We start from the raw sequence: 17,932 nt of genomic DNA, 5'->3' as shown, positions 1-17,932 counted from the left end.
AAAGATGAAAGAAACAAGAAACTAGAAACACACACAAACACACACCCCGAAAGGCTAGCTTCAGCTCATTACAAATGCGCACTTCATAAAACTATGCTAGTGCCCCCCTTTGTCCCACAATTAAAGCTATATTTTCGAATGCTGTATTTGCTATAAATTTGATATTTACCTAAAAGAGTACACTTTGCTTCACAGATCATGATCCCGACCAGGACGAGCTCGACTCGGATGATGAGTATGCGCCGTATGGCGGCGTCGCTGGCAACCATGTGCGTGTGATGGACACACAGCGTGTCGAGGAAATTCCAGCCAAAGAGCCAAAACCAAATGCAGTTCCTCTCAAATCGGCACTGAAGAAGAAGGGACCCGCCAACTCCGCCTCCACGCCCGTCACGCCCACACAGGAGCATCAGCAGCAACAGCACAGCAATGCCACCGCCGCCGCAATTTCCAATAGCAACGGTGGCATCGGTTCCATGGCCGCCGCTGCTGCAGCGGCTGCCCAACAATCGGCCAGCCAGCGTCCGTTGGTGGTGCGTCAGGATGCGACGGGCAACAACTATTCGCTGAAGTGAGTATATGATGCCGCTCCCCCCACACATCTCGTTACTTTGCGTAGAGGCCCCCCAAAAAACCTTCATTTTGTTTGTAGTTTGAAATTGTTCTTTTTACTTAACTCTTTCTCTCTCTCTCTTCCTTTTTCTCTATAATCATCACATTTGTGCTGCAACAAATTGATAACGTTTCCCCCTCGTACCCGACCCTGACCCACCCCGCCCCGCAACTCTTGTTTGCGTTTATGAAATTTGTTAAATAATATTTATCGATAACAACTCTGTTAATTGATCCTCATTTTTGTTTCTGTTCTTTGTTTTTTGTGTGTGCGTGGTCAACACGTTCTTCTACCACCTCCCCCTCTCGCTCTCTCTATCTGTCTGTCTCTATCTACAACAACAACTACTACAACAACCTACAAAATACCTCTACTATTACAACAATCAATCAATCAATACAATCAATCAACCAAATACAACCCGAAACGTACCTCGAAATCAGGCCTATACTACGACCACGGATTAGAATATGGTAAACATTTTTTAGCTAATTTATTTGTTATGTGGAACGTATGCCAAAACGCTTTTAGTGTATATCCTCCCCCCACCACCACCCCGCTCTGTAACCCCCTCACTTACTCATTCACTCCCTGACTTTACCTCCAACTCTTTCTGGTTACTACTTTAGTTTCTTTGTTGTCAAAATTATCTCATTTCACTTCGAGCTTAAGCATAATATTTTAAAAAATAAGAAGCATAAAATGAAATTTTATAAATTGCATAAAACAAATATTAAAACAATTTAAATACAAAATTGGCTCAAAACTTGAAGACAAATTTCTAAAAATATTTTAGGCATTTAAAAATATGTTAAAGCCTTTACTGCATATTAAAATACTTTTGTCGAGAACATTGTCAAAGTGCTTGAAGTGAAACAAATTCCAGAAATTACGCACTTCTCTCCCCCTTGCAGCTCGCCATCAAGCTCCTTCCCATGCACCTTAAAAATCATATTTTTGGTTATGTGCTTTGATTAAACTTTCAACACTGCCCACTTCACCAAAGACAAAAGACGCAGCAGCAACAGCAGCAGCAGAGGAAGCAGACACAACAACCTGACAACACTCTCACTGCAACCCCTCGCACACACCCGCACAACACACACACACACACTTTTATATTTATTTTGTTGTTTTGCTTTAGTATTAAATTACTAACTTTTTGGTTGTGTTTGCTGTTAAGTTTCATTTTCTCATATGCCGCTGCCGACTTTCCTTTATTTCCTCCTTCTCTTCCTCAACCAACTCTCCTTCAACACTTGCCCCTCAATGTCGTATATATATGTATTTCTGGATGTGTATGTGTATGTGCGTGTGCCATAAAAGTTTTCGTTTACTTTTATTTTTTGTTGTTATTTGCTCTCTTTTTTTGGCCCGTTGCATGTGTTTCATTTGGAAACAAGATTTCATTTCAAATTACGCGCGCTCACTTTCCGAGGAATCTTGTTGAGCAACACGAACGAAGAAGATATTACAAAGCATCATCATCATCTTAATTTAATATTGTATGTGACACGCTGCATGTCAAAGCAATAACAAAAAACACACTACGGTTTAAGAGCAAAACAGTTCTGACAAGTGATTCTCATTATAATAAGCCGAAAGAATGAAACTGAAAAACCTTAAGGAAAAAAATGATGACAGTTGACATGTTCCACAAGTTGATTCCTGTAGCCAGCGATGCGGCATAATCGAAACTCAATTGGAGGCAACCGCACATGCGAGTCCCCCTCAACCTCTCAACCTCTTTAGCCACGCCCAAATAGCTCAGCTTCCCCCCTTTCTTTACCCTTTTTAACTCGCAGTGAGACAGAGTATGCAAAGCGTCTGCAGCAAAGCGTGAAAATGAACCAACTGAACGGGAAATGCAAAATTGTTACATATTTATCATAAATTGTGCAAGAAGCAAATGGACACTTTTGGCATAGTGATAAACGAAGGAAAGGGCAGCAAGGATAAGCTGGCTTTGCAGTGCATTTGGAAGAGAAAGACTTTAGATAGGGAAAGAAAATATATGGATAAAAAATATATAGTAAAATAACATTTAGAAAATTTAACGCAGTTTAATATTTCAAAATCCAAATTTCTGACTCTTCCAACTCAACTAAATTCTATAAATAAAGTTCAGACTTAAAAACTTTGAAATTTCTTGGAATTACAACTTCCTTTAACTTTATGTTTATCCGGTCGCTAAGATAATTGCCTTAATACGTTTTAGATTTCTCGGAAAATGTAATTTTGTTTTAAGATTGCGATTTAATTGTATTATAAACTAACGTTTAATTGCAAGCAAAGAGCACAGAGTACACGAAGTACTTATTTTAATTTGAAAGCAATCTGACAAGGCGCAGCGAGAAAAGCAATGAAAACTAAACAAGAGAAGCACTTGAGAGAAGCTCAATTTCAGTAATTTGCTGTTTGCTGGCGTTTGATTAAGAGAGATTTCTGCAAACGGTTGCTCGAGTTGCAAAGCATAAATTAAATGCAATTTAAGATAAAAAGAGAGAGAATAAAGAATGTAGAAAAATGAAATGAAATTTAATTAAAAAAAAAGGAAAGAAAGAAGCTGCCACTTTAAACGACTTTTACGTATAATCTCAACTGGCCAATAGATTGCGTACTTTATTTATTTGCAAGTAATTGTAATTTTGTTTGAAAAGGGAAAGGAAAGAAGGAGAGGGTATGCAGCAGGCGTAGGTGACTTGCATAATTCGTTTGGAACTCGTTTTGCATGGTAATGTGGCAGCCATAGACAACGCTCCGATGCGATGCGATGTGTGTGTGTATATACTCTTAATGCGAAAGTGTTGCGGATGCGCCTGACAGGATATAGCATTCTGGGTGGGCTTTTCAGCAACAGTGACAGCTTTAAGTACAAAGCCAACTCTCTCTCTTCTCTGTTCTGTGTGTGGTAAATGTATGCGAATGAGTTGCCAGATGTGCTCCGCACACGTGTCATTAAAAAAAAGAAAGAATGAAAGCAGCTAAAAGAAAACAACAAATTGCCGCAACAGCAGCAAAAACGAGAGACTAAAAGCCAGGCAAAAGGATTTTGGTAGCACCAAAAAAACTTTAAGGACATGTGCCTCAGAGTTATGCAGGAAGATGAATAAATTAAACCAACTGCATGCATATGTGTGGGTGTGTGTGTGGAGTATGTAAATCTGGGCAGATTGCCCTTGCGAGATTGCCGAGTGCAAATCAAAGTGTCGTAGTATGTTTGTTATTATGCATGCTCCCTCCTTTACTTCTTATTATTTATTTCTTTTTGTGTATGTGAAACGTGAGCAAGCTAATGATTAGTATGATTAGAGTTGTACTTTAACTGATTTATAGTTATTTACTAATGCATTTGTTGTTCACCCCATTTCCCACAGCAGGCAGCAAATGTTCAATATTCAATTGCCATGCACCGTCGAGAACAAGGAGAACACGAGGCCGTTTGTGATACGCGAGAGCAGCAGCGATAGCGATGAAAGTGATGGTCACATTGTCTATCGCGACGATGATAACGATAACACACGATTGGCGAAACTGGCGCGCAAAGAATCGCTGTCATTGAAACTGCAACTGCGGCCGGACAAACAGGATCTGATTAATCGCAACATTTTGCATCAGGTCAACGACAATGAGCTCAAGGAGTCCAAGGAGGCGATTGGAGCGCGCCTAATCCGACGGCTATCGATGCGACCCACCGCCGAGGAGTTGGTGGAGCGTAACATACTGAAAAGTAAGTAAATTTATATTATGTATATTGAATTGTATATTAATTGTTTTATTCTCAATTGCTTAGCTCAATCACCCGCCGAGGAGAAGAAACAAAAGGAGGAGAAGAAGTCGTATCTGTTGCGTAAGCTCAGTTTTCGGCCCACCGTCGAGGAGCTCAAGGAGAAGAAGATCATACGCTTCAACGATTACATTGAGGTGACGCAGGCGCATGATTACGATCGGCGGGCGGACAAGCCATGGACAAGACTGACGCCAAAGGATAAGGCCGCCATACGCAAGGAGCTGAACGAGTTCAAGTCCTCCGAAATGGCAGTCCACGAGGGCAGTCGCCATCTGACGAGGTACGCTCACAAATTTTCAGCAATTAAACATTCTCTGTGTGTCCTTGGTTAAAGCCAAACTCATTCCACCAATTCGAAATATCAATGCCAATAACAAAATCGACAAAATTGCCAAATGCCCAATGAAGTGTCACGTGCACAGTTCAGTCACAGTCGCAGTCGCTGTTTTAGCCATCGCCATCACTCTTGCCACTTCTATTCGGCAGCTGTTCTCTAGTCCAGTTGACCACTTGTGCACATTGTTCATGCTATATATGTGTGTGTGTGTGTGTGTGTGTGTGTGTGTGTATGTGGCCACAAAGGACTTTCTGTGGTAACTGCGTTTTGTCGTATTTTCTATTCTTTTTATTTCTTTCGACATTTCTATTTTCCATTTCCCCAACTGCACTTTTTACTGCTGCTATGCCAGGGACAGCAGCCAACTTTTTTTTCCTCTTTTTTTGTAATGGCTTTTGGATTTTGTGGCATGGCATTCAAGTTGTACTTAAAGCCCCACGCGGAATGCCTAGCAAAGCATTTGCGCTTTAACTAACTGATTGCAGAGCAACTTGAACTGGCGGCGGGCTTACAAATTAGACAAGCAGACAGAAAGCAAGAGAGAGAGTTACAAATAAGCTGGACAGCCCTGAAATTCAGTTTCAACTTTAAAGTAACTTAAAAAGTTGTCAGAGTGTGAGCTCTAATCAGAAATGAAATCCAACAAACTCCCAGAGCGAGAAAGAGTGTCGCACTTTGACGCTTTAACTTTTTGGCCTGAAACAAAAACGGAAACTGAAACTGAAACTGAACTCTGGAAACTAATCTCAACTTTTGTAATTTTTTGTCGTTGTTCTTTTGCAGATTCCATAGGCCATGACGATTGCAATGGCAGCAACTTTCCAACAAATTACAACAGCAACCCAAACAACAATTGTATTTTGTGCAGCATCAAATTGTCAACAAATATCTAAAAGCAAAACATTAAGAAAACAAAACAAACAAAAAAAAAAATCACAAAAAAAATATATATATAAAAAATAAATCTAAAATGAGAGATGAACACACAATAAATTAAAAAAAAAGAGAAACGTAATGCAAATAACATTTTTAAATGGCAACAAATAGTTAAAACAAGAAGAGGAACAGAAGTGGAAAGGAAAGAAGAAGAAAGGAAATGCCGCGATGAAAACATCTTTTAAGATTTCTGTTAATTGCGAATTCCGCTCGGTTTTCTAATTTTAAGTTATATATTTTCTGTACGTATATTTGTGTTTCTATTTCTATTTTCTTTTTGTTAATTGTATGTAAATAAATCACGTTTTTTTTTGGAAACCCAACTTGAACGCAAATCAAAATATCAATTCTCGTCTTGTGTAGATGTGTTATAAGTCGATTTGTTAAACTCTTCAGTCAAGGCAATTATGTATTATATTATATAACAAACGGAAGAAAAAACACAAAACAAACAAAAGAAAATCCAACAACAAAATTATATACACAACACACACACATTTTGATAAATAATTAAAGTGAGAAAATTAATATAAATAAATTAAACACTTATTCAAGTCAAAAAGGCAAATTGATTGCATTGAGGAATTCTTAAGGTTTAAGCATAAATTTACTTTTACTGTTGCTTTCCATAAATTTTATAGATTTGAATTAAGTCAACTACAAAATAATCAATACAAAAAACCGAAAATATTATTATAAATTATACAAAAACAAATATGAGAACAGTTCTAAAGCAAATATTATTATATTTTAAATTTATGATTATTGTAAAAAGCCTAAACGTAAACAACACATTAATAATAGAACGTAAAAAACAACAACAAAACAAAATACGGAAAAATAAATTAAAATTTTTTGAAAGACATTTGAGCAAAAATTGCCACCATCTCTTATTATTTATTCTATTTTTTAATTTGGTTTATTAATTTTTTCTTAAATTTACATGTACATACATATCGCCCAAAATGCATAAAACTTGAAAACTTATCGCGATAAATAGGTAAAACCCAGCAAAAGACAGCAAAGAAAAAAAGATGCTCAAATAAAATAAAAAAAAAATAAAAATCATTTATAGAAAACAGAAAGCAGACAAAAGCGGAATGATTGATAAAGTTCTAATAAACGGCAACAAAATATCAGGAATCACAAACTGAAGTTGGACCCAGTATGATGTTTTTTAGAGAAACACAGTAACTTAACACGTAAGATTTTAGAGACAGATGGAACCAAAAACGAAAATAAAGAAACCCGCATCATCAACCCAAAAGATGAATATCTATTTTGTAAAACAAGTTGCAAATAGTTACGAAACGAAATAAATATGAATATGGAAACTGAAACTTTTACTCCAAATGCAAATTCAAATAGTTATGAATAATCAAGCAAAACAACAAAAAAAAAGTAATAAATAAATAAAAATTCCTAATTGTAAATTTAAAAAAAAAAAAGAAAAACAAAATTTAAATTGCAAATTGCAGAAAATGCAAATTAAAAATGCTCGCGCGTGCTCGTGAATATTTAAAATTTAAAGTAAAAATAAAAATAAAGTAACGTAACGTAAAGTAAAATTAAATTAAATAAAGTAAACAGTTTCAAAACGACATTTAGTAATATACAACAAAAGAAAATCATATGAATTGAATGAATGAAATATAGCGAACTTAGTTTAAAGATAAATTGGCGCTTCCTTTGCAAGTTTCATATTTCTAATGCAAAAAATCACAGACACAACAATTTAACGTAAACAACCAAATAGACTAAAAAGTAAAGTAAAATAAAATGAGAAAAATATACTTGTTTCAGGGCAGACATAGGAGTTTGGCTCGGATGAATAAAGCTTTTGCTTGATTTTCGCTGAAAGAGTTATCGGATCTGTTCAGTCAGCTGCCAGTCTTTATATCTGAATCTATTGTATGTATTGTATGTATAACTGAATTGGTAACACTCTGTCTCTGTCACACTCTCTCTCTGTCTTTTGCTTCAAAGCGTTGCATTGTCAGAGTTAAGCAATATAAATTGCAAGTATAAATATATATATATATATACATCTTATCTATACAATATATATATCTATATATATATTATATGTATACAACTATTTATATGAGAAGACGCAGTTGGAACAGCTGAAGCTATTATACATAACACTATCAATATGGGATAGCATAATTTACACTTTTTCTATGAATCGATTTATAGTGTACAATACAAAAAAATAAAAACGCCACTAAAACAACAACATCAACAACAACTACTGTATAACAAACAATATTTAACAGAAAGCAAAAAAAAGGAAGCATAACGCTGGTTTCGAGCTCCCGCGTTGATTGATTGATTGAGATTGATTGATTGCATACCTATGCGAAGAATACGAAAATAAACAAAAATAAAATAAAATAAAACATTAGTGACGAGTTTAGTTCAATACAACTTTGTGTACAGCATTTCACACAGTCTTTTCTATATCTGATTTCGATTTACCCCAATTTGCAGTTGCCGTTCGTTGCATTAACGCAAACTTAAATGAAGAACAACAACAATTGTAATGTAACAATAAAAATGAAGTATAAAAAGAACACCAGAAAAAAAAAATACATATAAAAAGATTTTGAAAAACATCAACAAAAGTAGCCAGAAGGTATCCGCAATTGAGCATTGTAAGCATTTTCTGAGTGGCCCACTAAAAAAAATTTGTAAGAGGCCAAAAAAAAAAAAGTATAAAAATACGGCAAAACCCGAAAATAGTTGTGAAGATTTGCAAAATGACACGTTAAGTAAAATTAGCAAAATAAGCTTAGAAGAGAAAAAATAATGAAGATGCTACTGGTTGGGAAAAAAAATGAAGAGAAAAAGAAAAATGAAGTGACAACAGAATATTGAATAATAATCACCGACAAATTGAGATTTAATAAAGATTTAATTACTTACAAAAAACGACAATACATTTTTTCTTTAACTTAAATACATTATTTTCTTCAATAAGAGGAAAGCAACGCTGCAATGTGAATCGTGGCTTTATCCACCAAACTTGGAATCTCGAGAAAATCAGCAGCTGCGATCAAGTCAACCACAGTTAAGCGGTTAACATTCTTCAAGTCCAATCCTTCATTACACCACTTTATTATCAATTGGAATACTTTGGAACTGATACGATCCAATGGTATAATATTATCCTCATCGTCTTCTACATTCTGTTGCATTTTTCGTAGCAGTCCAATTTGCTCAACAATCGAAGGGCTCAAAGTAAATATTTTGCCATCGCTGGTGCGAACTTTTGCTTCAATTTCAATCTTGGACATTTTGTTTAACTTTTTTTTTATGTACTACAGCTCAATACAAATTTCTTCAAGCTATTGAATGAAATTTAGTTAGATAAGTTTGTGCTTTGTATTTGTACTTTTTTTTGTTTTTCACAGGCTACTAGATAAAATATTTTTTTATATCGGCGGCCGTAGAATAGAAGAGTGTTGAAAATCCAATTATTCCTTTTTAATCAGCACAGATAATGCTCAGTTGAGCACGGCGACTTCTCGTTCATCAATCCTTTTATTGTATTGCTTTATCAGTTTTATATATTTCAATGTAGTTTGTGAAATAAAACACTTTTATATTTCACTTAGCAATTAGCGGACACGTCGTTATTCTTTGAGGATTACGACAAAAGAGAAGGAACTTTAAAAAAAGTGAGGCCATGTAAGGCCAAAGAACAATCGATATTCGATATCTAGATATACATATTTATATAATATATACTTTTTTAATATTAGAGATGATGAGATGCTTCGATATATATACTTACTGTGTTTGCATCCAATGTGATGCTACATTTCCATAAAGAGTATTATAACTTTGCGACTCTAGCAGAATGTATATAACAGGCAGAAGGAGTCATCTTCGACCCTATAAAGGATATGCATATATTCTGAACCAGCTTCATCAACCCAGACAAAATTTATTTAGTTTATTAAAAATTGTGTTTATATGACATAAAACGGCCGGTGCTGTCGAGTCTTAGATGCTTCGGTTAACAATCTGGTATACTTATATACCTATGGTATATTTGAAACGTAATAGTAAAGTGATAGACCAAATACAGCTTGCGGTATAATTCAGTATTTTCAGTATATTTTTTTGATATACCAAAAATAATATTTGGTATATTTAAGAATATTTGAATATACGAATTTAGTATACTTTAATAAGAATATCGCATTGTATCGCTATTATTGAAAATGAGTAGAAGGTATCTCAAAGCATACTGGATTGTAGTTTTCTTACTCGTTTAATGCTACCGCCAAAAAGTATGCTATGAAATTATTGCCATTCGATGTTTGAAAAGTTTGGCATAACTTGCAGCGCACACTTGAACTTCACACGCATTCTAAATTTTTCACAATTTGGCCTTTTTGCAAGCGAACGACATTCATAGAATTCATTCATGAATTCCGTCGCGTACTTGGCAACGAGCGAGCGAAGCAAGTGCGTCCGTCGTCTTTGTATCTCTGCGAATGTATCTTTGCAGCGACGTCGACAACGTCGACGACGCGTTGTACGTGCCAGACTCTGTCAGCGAGGCAGTCAGGCTGCTTAACTAGCAGCATCTGAGAGCAAGGCAAGCTCAGGTGAGGCGACACTAACAACAACAACAATAACAATAACAGCAAGAAGAGGAACAACGACACCAATCACAATCATCATAAGGCCGTCGCCATCGCAATTGATTATGATGAGCTTCTTTTTCGAGATGTTGTCGTTGTTTTTTTTCGCTTTGAGTGTTTGCCCGTTTGTCTCGTCTCATCTCGTCTCCATCATCAGCTTCTTGTCTGTCGTTCTTTTTTTTTTGTTTCTTTTTGCTGCTTGCTGCTTTCCTCGCGAAAGTTTATCAACGCGGCAAGATTCTAACATTTTTGTGTGCATTCCACTTTGGTGCGTTTTCGGATTTCTCAAGAGTTTGCCTTTTGCATGCTCATAAAACGTACTCGAACTCATTAAAACGCGCACTCTGATAACCGAAATGGCGACGCTGGCGACGACGATGTTTGAAAGCTGAGACGGTGAAAGATGTCGCCAGAGAGCAGCACAAGAAGGGGGTATAGGATATATATACTATATAACTTGTAGGAGCAAAGAGACGCTCTGTGTGTGTGTGTGTGTGCGACGTGTTTTGCATGTGCGTTTTGGCTTTTTGCTGTCGTTGATTTATTTGATGGCCATTTGTTGGCTGGCTGCTGAGGCACGTTGCAGGTTCTCTGTGTCGCTGCGAAATGGGGCAAGTAGGCAAAAAACTCAAAACACACACACAAAATTTAAAGACTTTGCTAAAATGTGGCCTCTTAATTAGGCAAGTTCATGTGGGAAATGCTGAAGCTGCTGCTGCTGAGGCCCAAGTGGCCACTTGCCAAAAGCCAAAATAACCATGTTGCCACAAAACGCAGCCACAAATTGTTAACGCGCATGAAGCTCACAGTTGGTGGCAGCAATAATAGTTACCACAGTGCGTTGGGTTCCAAGTACGGAAATGGTTATGTAGATGGTTGCAAAGACTACTTTTCTGCAATTAGTAGTAGTATTTTAAACAGAAATAATATGTGGAGTTTAAGTAAAGTTGAAGGTGATGTGTCTGGGTTTCATTGGTCTTTAATACAACAAATAATTTACAAATAAAATAAGTCTTTTAAAGCAGAAGGTTTTATGAAAATGCACTCGAATTATTTATCTAGTTGGAGACAAAGATTTGTTTAGATTTAATTATTAAAGAAATTGCAATGAGCCTATCTAAATTGTTCAGAAGATCATTTATTTATTTTACTAATCTACTGCTTGATATGAGTACTCGATTGATATATTCGCAATATTATAATTATCTTGAATATGTAAAATACTTCAAAATATAGAAAAGTATTAAAGTAATTAAATTGAAAAGTTAACCTTCGCTTTGGGAATTTGGGGATACATTTAAACTTCTTGTTTATTGAAAAAAAGTGGTTATGATTTATATATAAAATTTAGACAAATATTAGATATTTTGTAAATATTTCTGAAGTATTTTTGGCAAGTTATTCATATTAATTTAAATTGAAATTGATTTAATTGAAATAAATTATGAAAAATGTGGAAGGTAAAGAAATATTGTTGAATGTGTTAAGACGTTATGAACTAAATTCAACGTTTACTGTGTGAGCTTGGAAGAATTGAGGGATACATATTTATAGTGCAGTTATTTCTAAAAAAAAAAACTTATTAGTTATGATTGTAAAAAAAAAATAGCAAACTAAACAAGAACAAATCTATATGTTGTTGTAAGTTTTTGAAAGTAATTTACATTATTTCAAATTGAAAATTAATAATTTATATTATGAACTTAGAAAACGAATATTTTAAGCGATACCAATATAAATCAATGTGGGCATTTAGGATAGTTTTAAAAAAAAAAATATAGGCGGTACTTTTACGAAAAATAAGAAAATTTGCAATACAAATTTGAAAAAATATAGGATATGTTACCTATGTAGATGTAACTGAAGCATTTTTGGTACACTAGACAGAATATCTTCCACTATTAGTGGATGCCGCTTGACACACAGTGCTGTCCATATCTTTGGGTCATGTTTGGGGTCTTAGCATTCGAGTGTGTGTACGATTGTGTATGTGTGTGTTTGGGGTGGCAGTTGAACAGCACAGAAATTGTTGGATAAATTTGCATTTGGCCTGATCGTAGTTCGCGACTTGTTGGTGTCGGTGTCGATGCTGTTGATGTTGTTGTTATTTTGTTATTTGTTAGTGTAGGTTGCTTGGCTGGGAGATTTCTTTATGACCCGAGCTTTTGGCCGTGGTGGTGTGGAGTTTTATTTCAGCTGTGGCCTTTGTTTGGTTGCAAGTTTATTTGATTCTATTTTCATTTTATTTGAATTGTGGTTTGCTTTTATGGCCTGTGCATGAGCTGAGACTGAGGCTGAGGCTGAGACTGCGGCTGTGACTGAGATTTGTTTTGTTTTGTGAAAGTTACAACAACAACAACAAGAGACGCTATCGATGAGCCCCGCGATGTCGAGGAGTCGATGCTGTAGAGTTTTTGGCCATTGCTGTTGGCTTCTATTCGCTTTTTTTTTGTCTTCTCCAGCTGGTGATTGTAAAACAATAAAAGCAACACCTGACTGCCGTTTTGTGCAGTGCCTCACAATGGCGTTGATGGCGACGCGGATGTGGACGTTTCGTTCGTTGGGTGGCCTAACGTTCCCGTGCCCGGTGGCAGCAGCAACAGCAACAGCAAGAGTTCACTGTTGGAAGATCTTATCAATGCGTTTACTTTGGCCAAAAATGGCCAAGACAAAAACATGCTTATTGTTTTGTAGATTTGGTGACGCAGCGTAAACATTTCAATTGCGTTTCTTGGCGCGTTCTATGCGTCGCTCCAACAACAATAAGAGATCAACAAATTGCTGCTTGATTGCTGAAGAAAGAGAGAGAGGGAAGTGACGAAGAAGAAGCTGTGGGCATCGACAACAACTGCAGATGGAAGCGGACGAAATTCGAATCGAAATCTAAATCTAAATAAATAAAAATCGTGCGCCGTTGCTTTTTGGTCTTAAGTGAAAGGCATCGGCGAGATCAGCCAAAAGTCTGGCCAAAGTATCTCAATGCGCTGCAAATTTAATCAATTGATGAGGCAGCTTGCAACAGGCAGCAAATCGCAAAAGCAAAAACAGCAGGCAGCATTCAGCATGCTGCATGCAGCTTACAGGTTGCAGCTTGCACTTGTTGTCGTTGCTTTTATTGCTGTTGTTGCTGTTGCTGTTGTTGTTGCTGTTGCTGTTGATGTTGCTGTTGTGATGGCAATTTGGATTTTGTGGCTAACAAACCTGACCAAAAAGACATTTACATTCTACTGTTAAGTGTTGTTGTTGTTGCTGCTGCTGTGCAAGTGTCGCAACAACAACAACTTTACACGCTAGAAACCGTGACTTTAATTTTCTTTATGCCGCCCTCCCTCCTCATCTTCCTCTCTCGTCTTTGTTCACCCCCATCACCAACTCACTTATTTTTGATTTGTTTTTTTTTTTCTTTTGTACTTTTGTACTTTTTGCTGTCGTTTTGTTTTTATATAATTTCAATTTTATTTCCATTTGGACTTTTCATTAAATTGCCTCGCAATGTCGCCAGCTTTTCCGCTTTTCTCATCTCTTTCGCACCCTCTCTCTCTCTCTTTGTTGGCTTTTCATTTTTTTGCTCGCTGCTTTTAATTTGTAATTACTTGCACATTTTACTTTCATTTGTGGCATTTGATTTATGGGCCAACAAATTGTGGTCGCCAAATGAAAACCTGGTCAAAACGTGGTAAATGGCAATTGGAATCGTGAGTGGAGCACCGAGTGCTGCAAAAGAATTAAAGAAAGTTATTGTTTTTTTTTCTTGCCTTACATTAAGGAAGTAAATTGTGACATTTGTGGCATTTTTATTTTGATTTATTTATTGTTTCATAATAAAGTTGCATTTACCTGATGTAAGTTAATTAGTAAACTTACAAATTATTTTGTACAAAGCATTTAAAACTTTGATTCATGTTCACATTTTTTTCTTTAATATTTTCTAGTGGGAAATTAAATTTTGAATAAATTTAATCATATAATCTTCTTAGCTTAATGTACTGCATTTTAATTAAAAAGGTAAAAAAAAATGTAAATTAATTATTGAAATTTCTTTATACTAAATTATTTTTTATTCAATGTTCGTCAATATTCTGTAGTATTTACCAATTCAAAACCAATTCAAAACAATGTTTCAAAGAATTTTTGCATAATTATTTAATCACAATATTAGAGAATATATATACTAATCAATTTTCTTCTTCAAATTTTAAAGCAACTAAGAGCGTTAATACATCCTATTTTTTTTTAATTTAAATATTTTTTCTAATTAATCGTTTTTTTACCTTTAAAATTGTATTTTATTCATAATTATCTTTTTCTAAAGTTTCATAGAATTGTTTTGATATTTATTTATCCACAATTTTATAGCATAAATACACTATAAATAAAAACATTTCGTGTTGAGCAGTTTAATTCTTTTCTAATTTCGGATGTCATTTATCTTTCCTGAAATTGGCTTTTTTAGTATGTTATTACCAAGTTTATCTTATATATTATCTAAATAAATTTGCCGCTCTTACAGTCTTGTAATTCACAATTTCCGTTGAGTTTAGTCAGTCGACCTACTCCCATTGCGCTTGACAACACTTTCCACATCCGATTTGGCATCCTGGTGTTCATTCAACTTCCTCTAAATAAGCTCATTAGCTTTATAGCCGTGTTGCCATTGTCAACGATGGCGCACTTGACACTTGCGGCTGACATGTTGTTGTCGTCGTCGTCGTCGTTGTTGGTTGCACGCAATAACAGCAACAACTGCTGCAATAACAACCGCAACAACAGCAACATCAAATGGCAACAGCAACTCCCACTCACTGAGCACTTGCACAGAGTCTGCAGAGTCGAAAATGTGCAACAATTTCAAATGGCCTGCCACTTACCTCAACAACTGCAGCAGCAAACAACAACAGCAACAAGTTGCAGCAACCTAGAGTAGCAACCTAGAGCAGCAGCAACAGCAGCAGTTGGAGACCCATTGATTAGGTGACCCTTGTAGCGGTCCAAAAGACTGTCAGTTTCTCTGTCCGCTCGTTGCCTTTGGCTCTTGCTTTTCCATTGCCTTTGCCTCTTTGTGTTGCCCCCAATTGTCATTGATTGTTGCACTGTTGCTGTTGTTGCTGTTGCTGTTGCTCTGGCTGTTGCAGCAAGTTCAGTTGATTGAATTACATACATGCTGTGTGGCTGTTGCTCCCTTGGCTCAACTTCCCCCCACACATTCACATATAAAGTACACACATTTAGTTGGCTGACTTTTGAGCCCTGTCGCGACTTTTGTGGCTCTGGGCCATGTTGCCGAGTCAAACAAAGTCAGGCCAGTTAGGCACTTAGCCAGTTAATTAGTAGAGAGGCAACTTCAGTTGCTGCTGATGTTGCCTGTCCTTGTGCCAGTTGTGAGTAGGTTGTGCTAACAGTGTAGGTGGCAGTTGCAAGATCGAAGATGCGCGCCGCAAAAGATGCCAACAACAAGACAAGCTGGTTCAAGGATGCTCAACAGTTCGCTGGGCCATTGATCAAGGAATGTTACATGATGAGTTTAATGAATGCGATTTGAAGTCAACGGAAGTAGTAGATTAATATTATACTTATTATAGTTTATTATTTATTTATATACAGTTATGTAATAATATAAAATTTGTGACTTAAATTAAATGTAGAGTACCGCTGACTTCAAAGTTCTATGGCTAGGTTATTGAGAGTATAGAAACGCTATATATCATATAAATATTGATTTATGTTTTTTTTAAATCTTTTTTTCTTCCCAAATTATGTATTATTACATTTTTGTTTAAATTAATCAATATATGTGAGTAGAAAATATTTTTTTCTCGACACATTTATTCTCTTCTTATTTTAATAAATTGTTCCAAATGTTACTTTATATTTGTTTAAATGATTTAATTCTTATATTTTTCCCTTCTTATTTTAATAAATTATTCTAATAATTATTGATATATTTGCTTAAAAAAATATGTTTAACATATGTTATTTATAACTCTCCAAATTTATTTATATCTATCAATTATTTTTTAAGTATTCTTTCGCTTTAAAAAGTTGTACATATTGATTATGCAATTCGTATTCAAATGCGCTCCCTTTTTGGAAGCGTCATTGTGGCCATTAAATCAACAACTTCTGAATTGCAGGCAATCACTCAATGTCCCATTGCATACGGCATCAACCTTATTTTTTTGTTGCAGTTGTTGTTGTTGTTGTTGTTGTTGTTGTCTAGCTAGCTATGCTGCCACCTCTTGTTGCATGCCACCGACACAAAACAAAAACAAAATGCCGCTGCCGAACTTGTCCTTAAAATGTCAGCCAAAGTGTTCATTAATTTGTGTCTCCCTCTCGTACTGATTGTAGCTGTTGTTGTCAATGTTGTTGTTGCAGTGTTGTTATTGTCTGGTTGCACTATTATTGCGTTGTGTTGTGGCCGCTTGTGGCGTGTGTGCACAGTCATTGATCATGAATTCCGCGCTGAGCTCTGCGCTGTGCGCTGTTGCCGCACATGCGTCATGCCAGCTTGACACTGCCTCTCATGCTTCGTTCCTCGGCTGCTGCCTGCCTGCCACAATTGGCGACACAATTTTTGCTGGCTTTGGCATGTGCCTCACACACTTCCTCCCCCCTGCACTCCTCTACGGCTTCAGCAGCGTGCTGCCTACGCAAAAACAAAAAAACAAACAAAAAAAAGCGAAAATCTGTTGCCAGTAGTTTTGTAATTTTCATGTACAAGTCGAGACAAATGCAAAATGGCCCTGCAAATGACGACGACAACAACAACAACAGCAACAGTAAGAGCCACAGCAACGACAACAACTGTTGTTGCCACGCCTCCTGCGCTCAGCCCACAGGCAGCCCTGAGCCTGGCCAGGCCAGCCATCAATCTCAATTGCTTCGCATTTTCATATGCAGCTCTTCGATCATTTTGCGACTTGACAAGCAGCAGCAACAGAAACAGCAACAAACAACAACAGCAACAACGACAGATAATAATAAAAATTGCAGATTTGTCACAGCAATTGTTGCTGTTGTTGTTTCTGGCCTGATTCTCTTTCGCTGTTGCTGTTGTTGCCTACATACGTGCGCCTGTAATTACTTTTTATGAACTCGCATATTTCTTTCTCTTTCGCCGTTTTGTTTATTTCTCATTCCTGATTTCTGTTTCTGTTTCTGGTTTTATCTCGCCCAAATGTCTACGCGTGATTAAACGTTTAACTTGCTGATATGATACGAGCCACACTCTGTCTTTCAATTCAATATTATATTCTCTGACTGACATATTGACTGCCATTGTGGCTGCTGTTGCTGCCTGTCTTCGCACTTTCAAAGTTTGCAGCCTGTGTTCGCCTGTTTGCCTGTCGATGTCGATGTCGCCTGTCTGTTTGCTGTGAGCTATTTGATTGCCATAAATCGCTCCAATTCATGTAAAATATGAGTTTTACAAAATGCTTGATGTATTGCATATAAAATTAGGTGCGTATAGAGCAGTGACTTTTAAAGGAATACATTCTGATTGCAGCTGTAAGGTTCTAAGCAGAAATTTACTTACCAATTTGATCGTTAATATCCTCTAACTATTGATATTGCTTGTCGTTAAAATAAATAATAAT

General features: G+C 36.2%; 2 protein-coding genes across 12 annotated transcripts in view; one reads left to right on the top strand and one right to left on the bottom strand.

The window, feature by feature from the left end:
* LOC132792521 (phosphatase and actin regulator 4) overlaps window positions 1-8,420 on the top strand; it is a 138,200-nt gene extending 129,780 nt beyond the window's left edge. For 5 of the 11 annotated variants that reach the window (XM_060801936.1, XM_060801940.1, XM_060801933.1 and 2 more), the window contains 5 exons: window positions 196-571; window positions 1,057-1,086; window positions 3,991-4,343; window positions 4,407-4,683; window positions 5,524-8,420. In XM_060801936.1, coding sequence (XP_060657919.1) covers window positions 196-571; window positions 1,057-1,086; window positions 3,991-4,343; window positions 4,407-4,683; window positions 5,524-5,539 — 1,052 coding nt within the window. In that variant the 3' untranslated portion in view covers window positions 5,540-8,420. The remainder of the gene's footprint in view (window positions 1-195; window positions 572-1,056; window positions 1,087-3,990; window positions 4,344-4,406; window positions 4,684-5,523) is intronic. The other 6 variants (XM_060801939.1, XM_060801935.1, XM_060801944.1 and 3 more) reach the window with 3 other exon arrangements.
* A 132-nt stretch (window positions 8,421-8,552) lies between these two features.
* LOC132792529 (uncharacterized) lies at window positions 8,553-9,077 on the bottom strand. The gene has a single exon (XM_060801950.1). It carries the CDS (start codon window positions 8,973-8,975, stop codon window positions 8,652-8,654), a length of 324 nt encoding a protein of 107 aa, XP_060657933.1. The 5' UTR covers window positions 8,976-9,077; the 3' UTR covers window positions 8,553-8,651.
* Window positions 9,078-17,932: the final 8,855 nt, after the last annotated feature.

Source organism: Drosophila nasuta, chromosome 3, assembly GCF_023558535.2.
Source record: "Drosophila nasuta strain 15112-1781.00 chromosome 3, ASM2355853v1, whole genome shotgun sequence".
NCBI classification, from domain to species: domain Eukaryota; kingdom Metazoa; phylum Arthropoda; class Insecta; order Diptera; family Drosophilidae; genus Drosophila; species Drosophila nasuta.
This window is presented reverse-complemented; position numbering and strand designations above follow the sequence as displayed.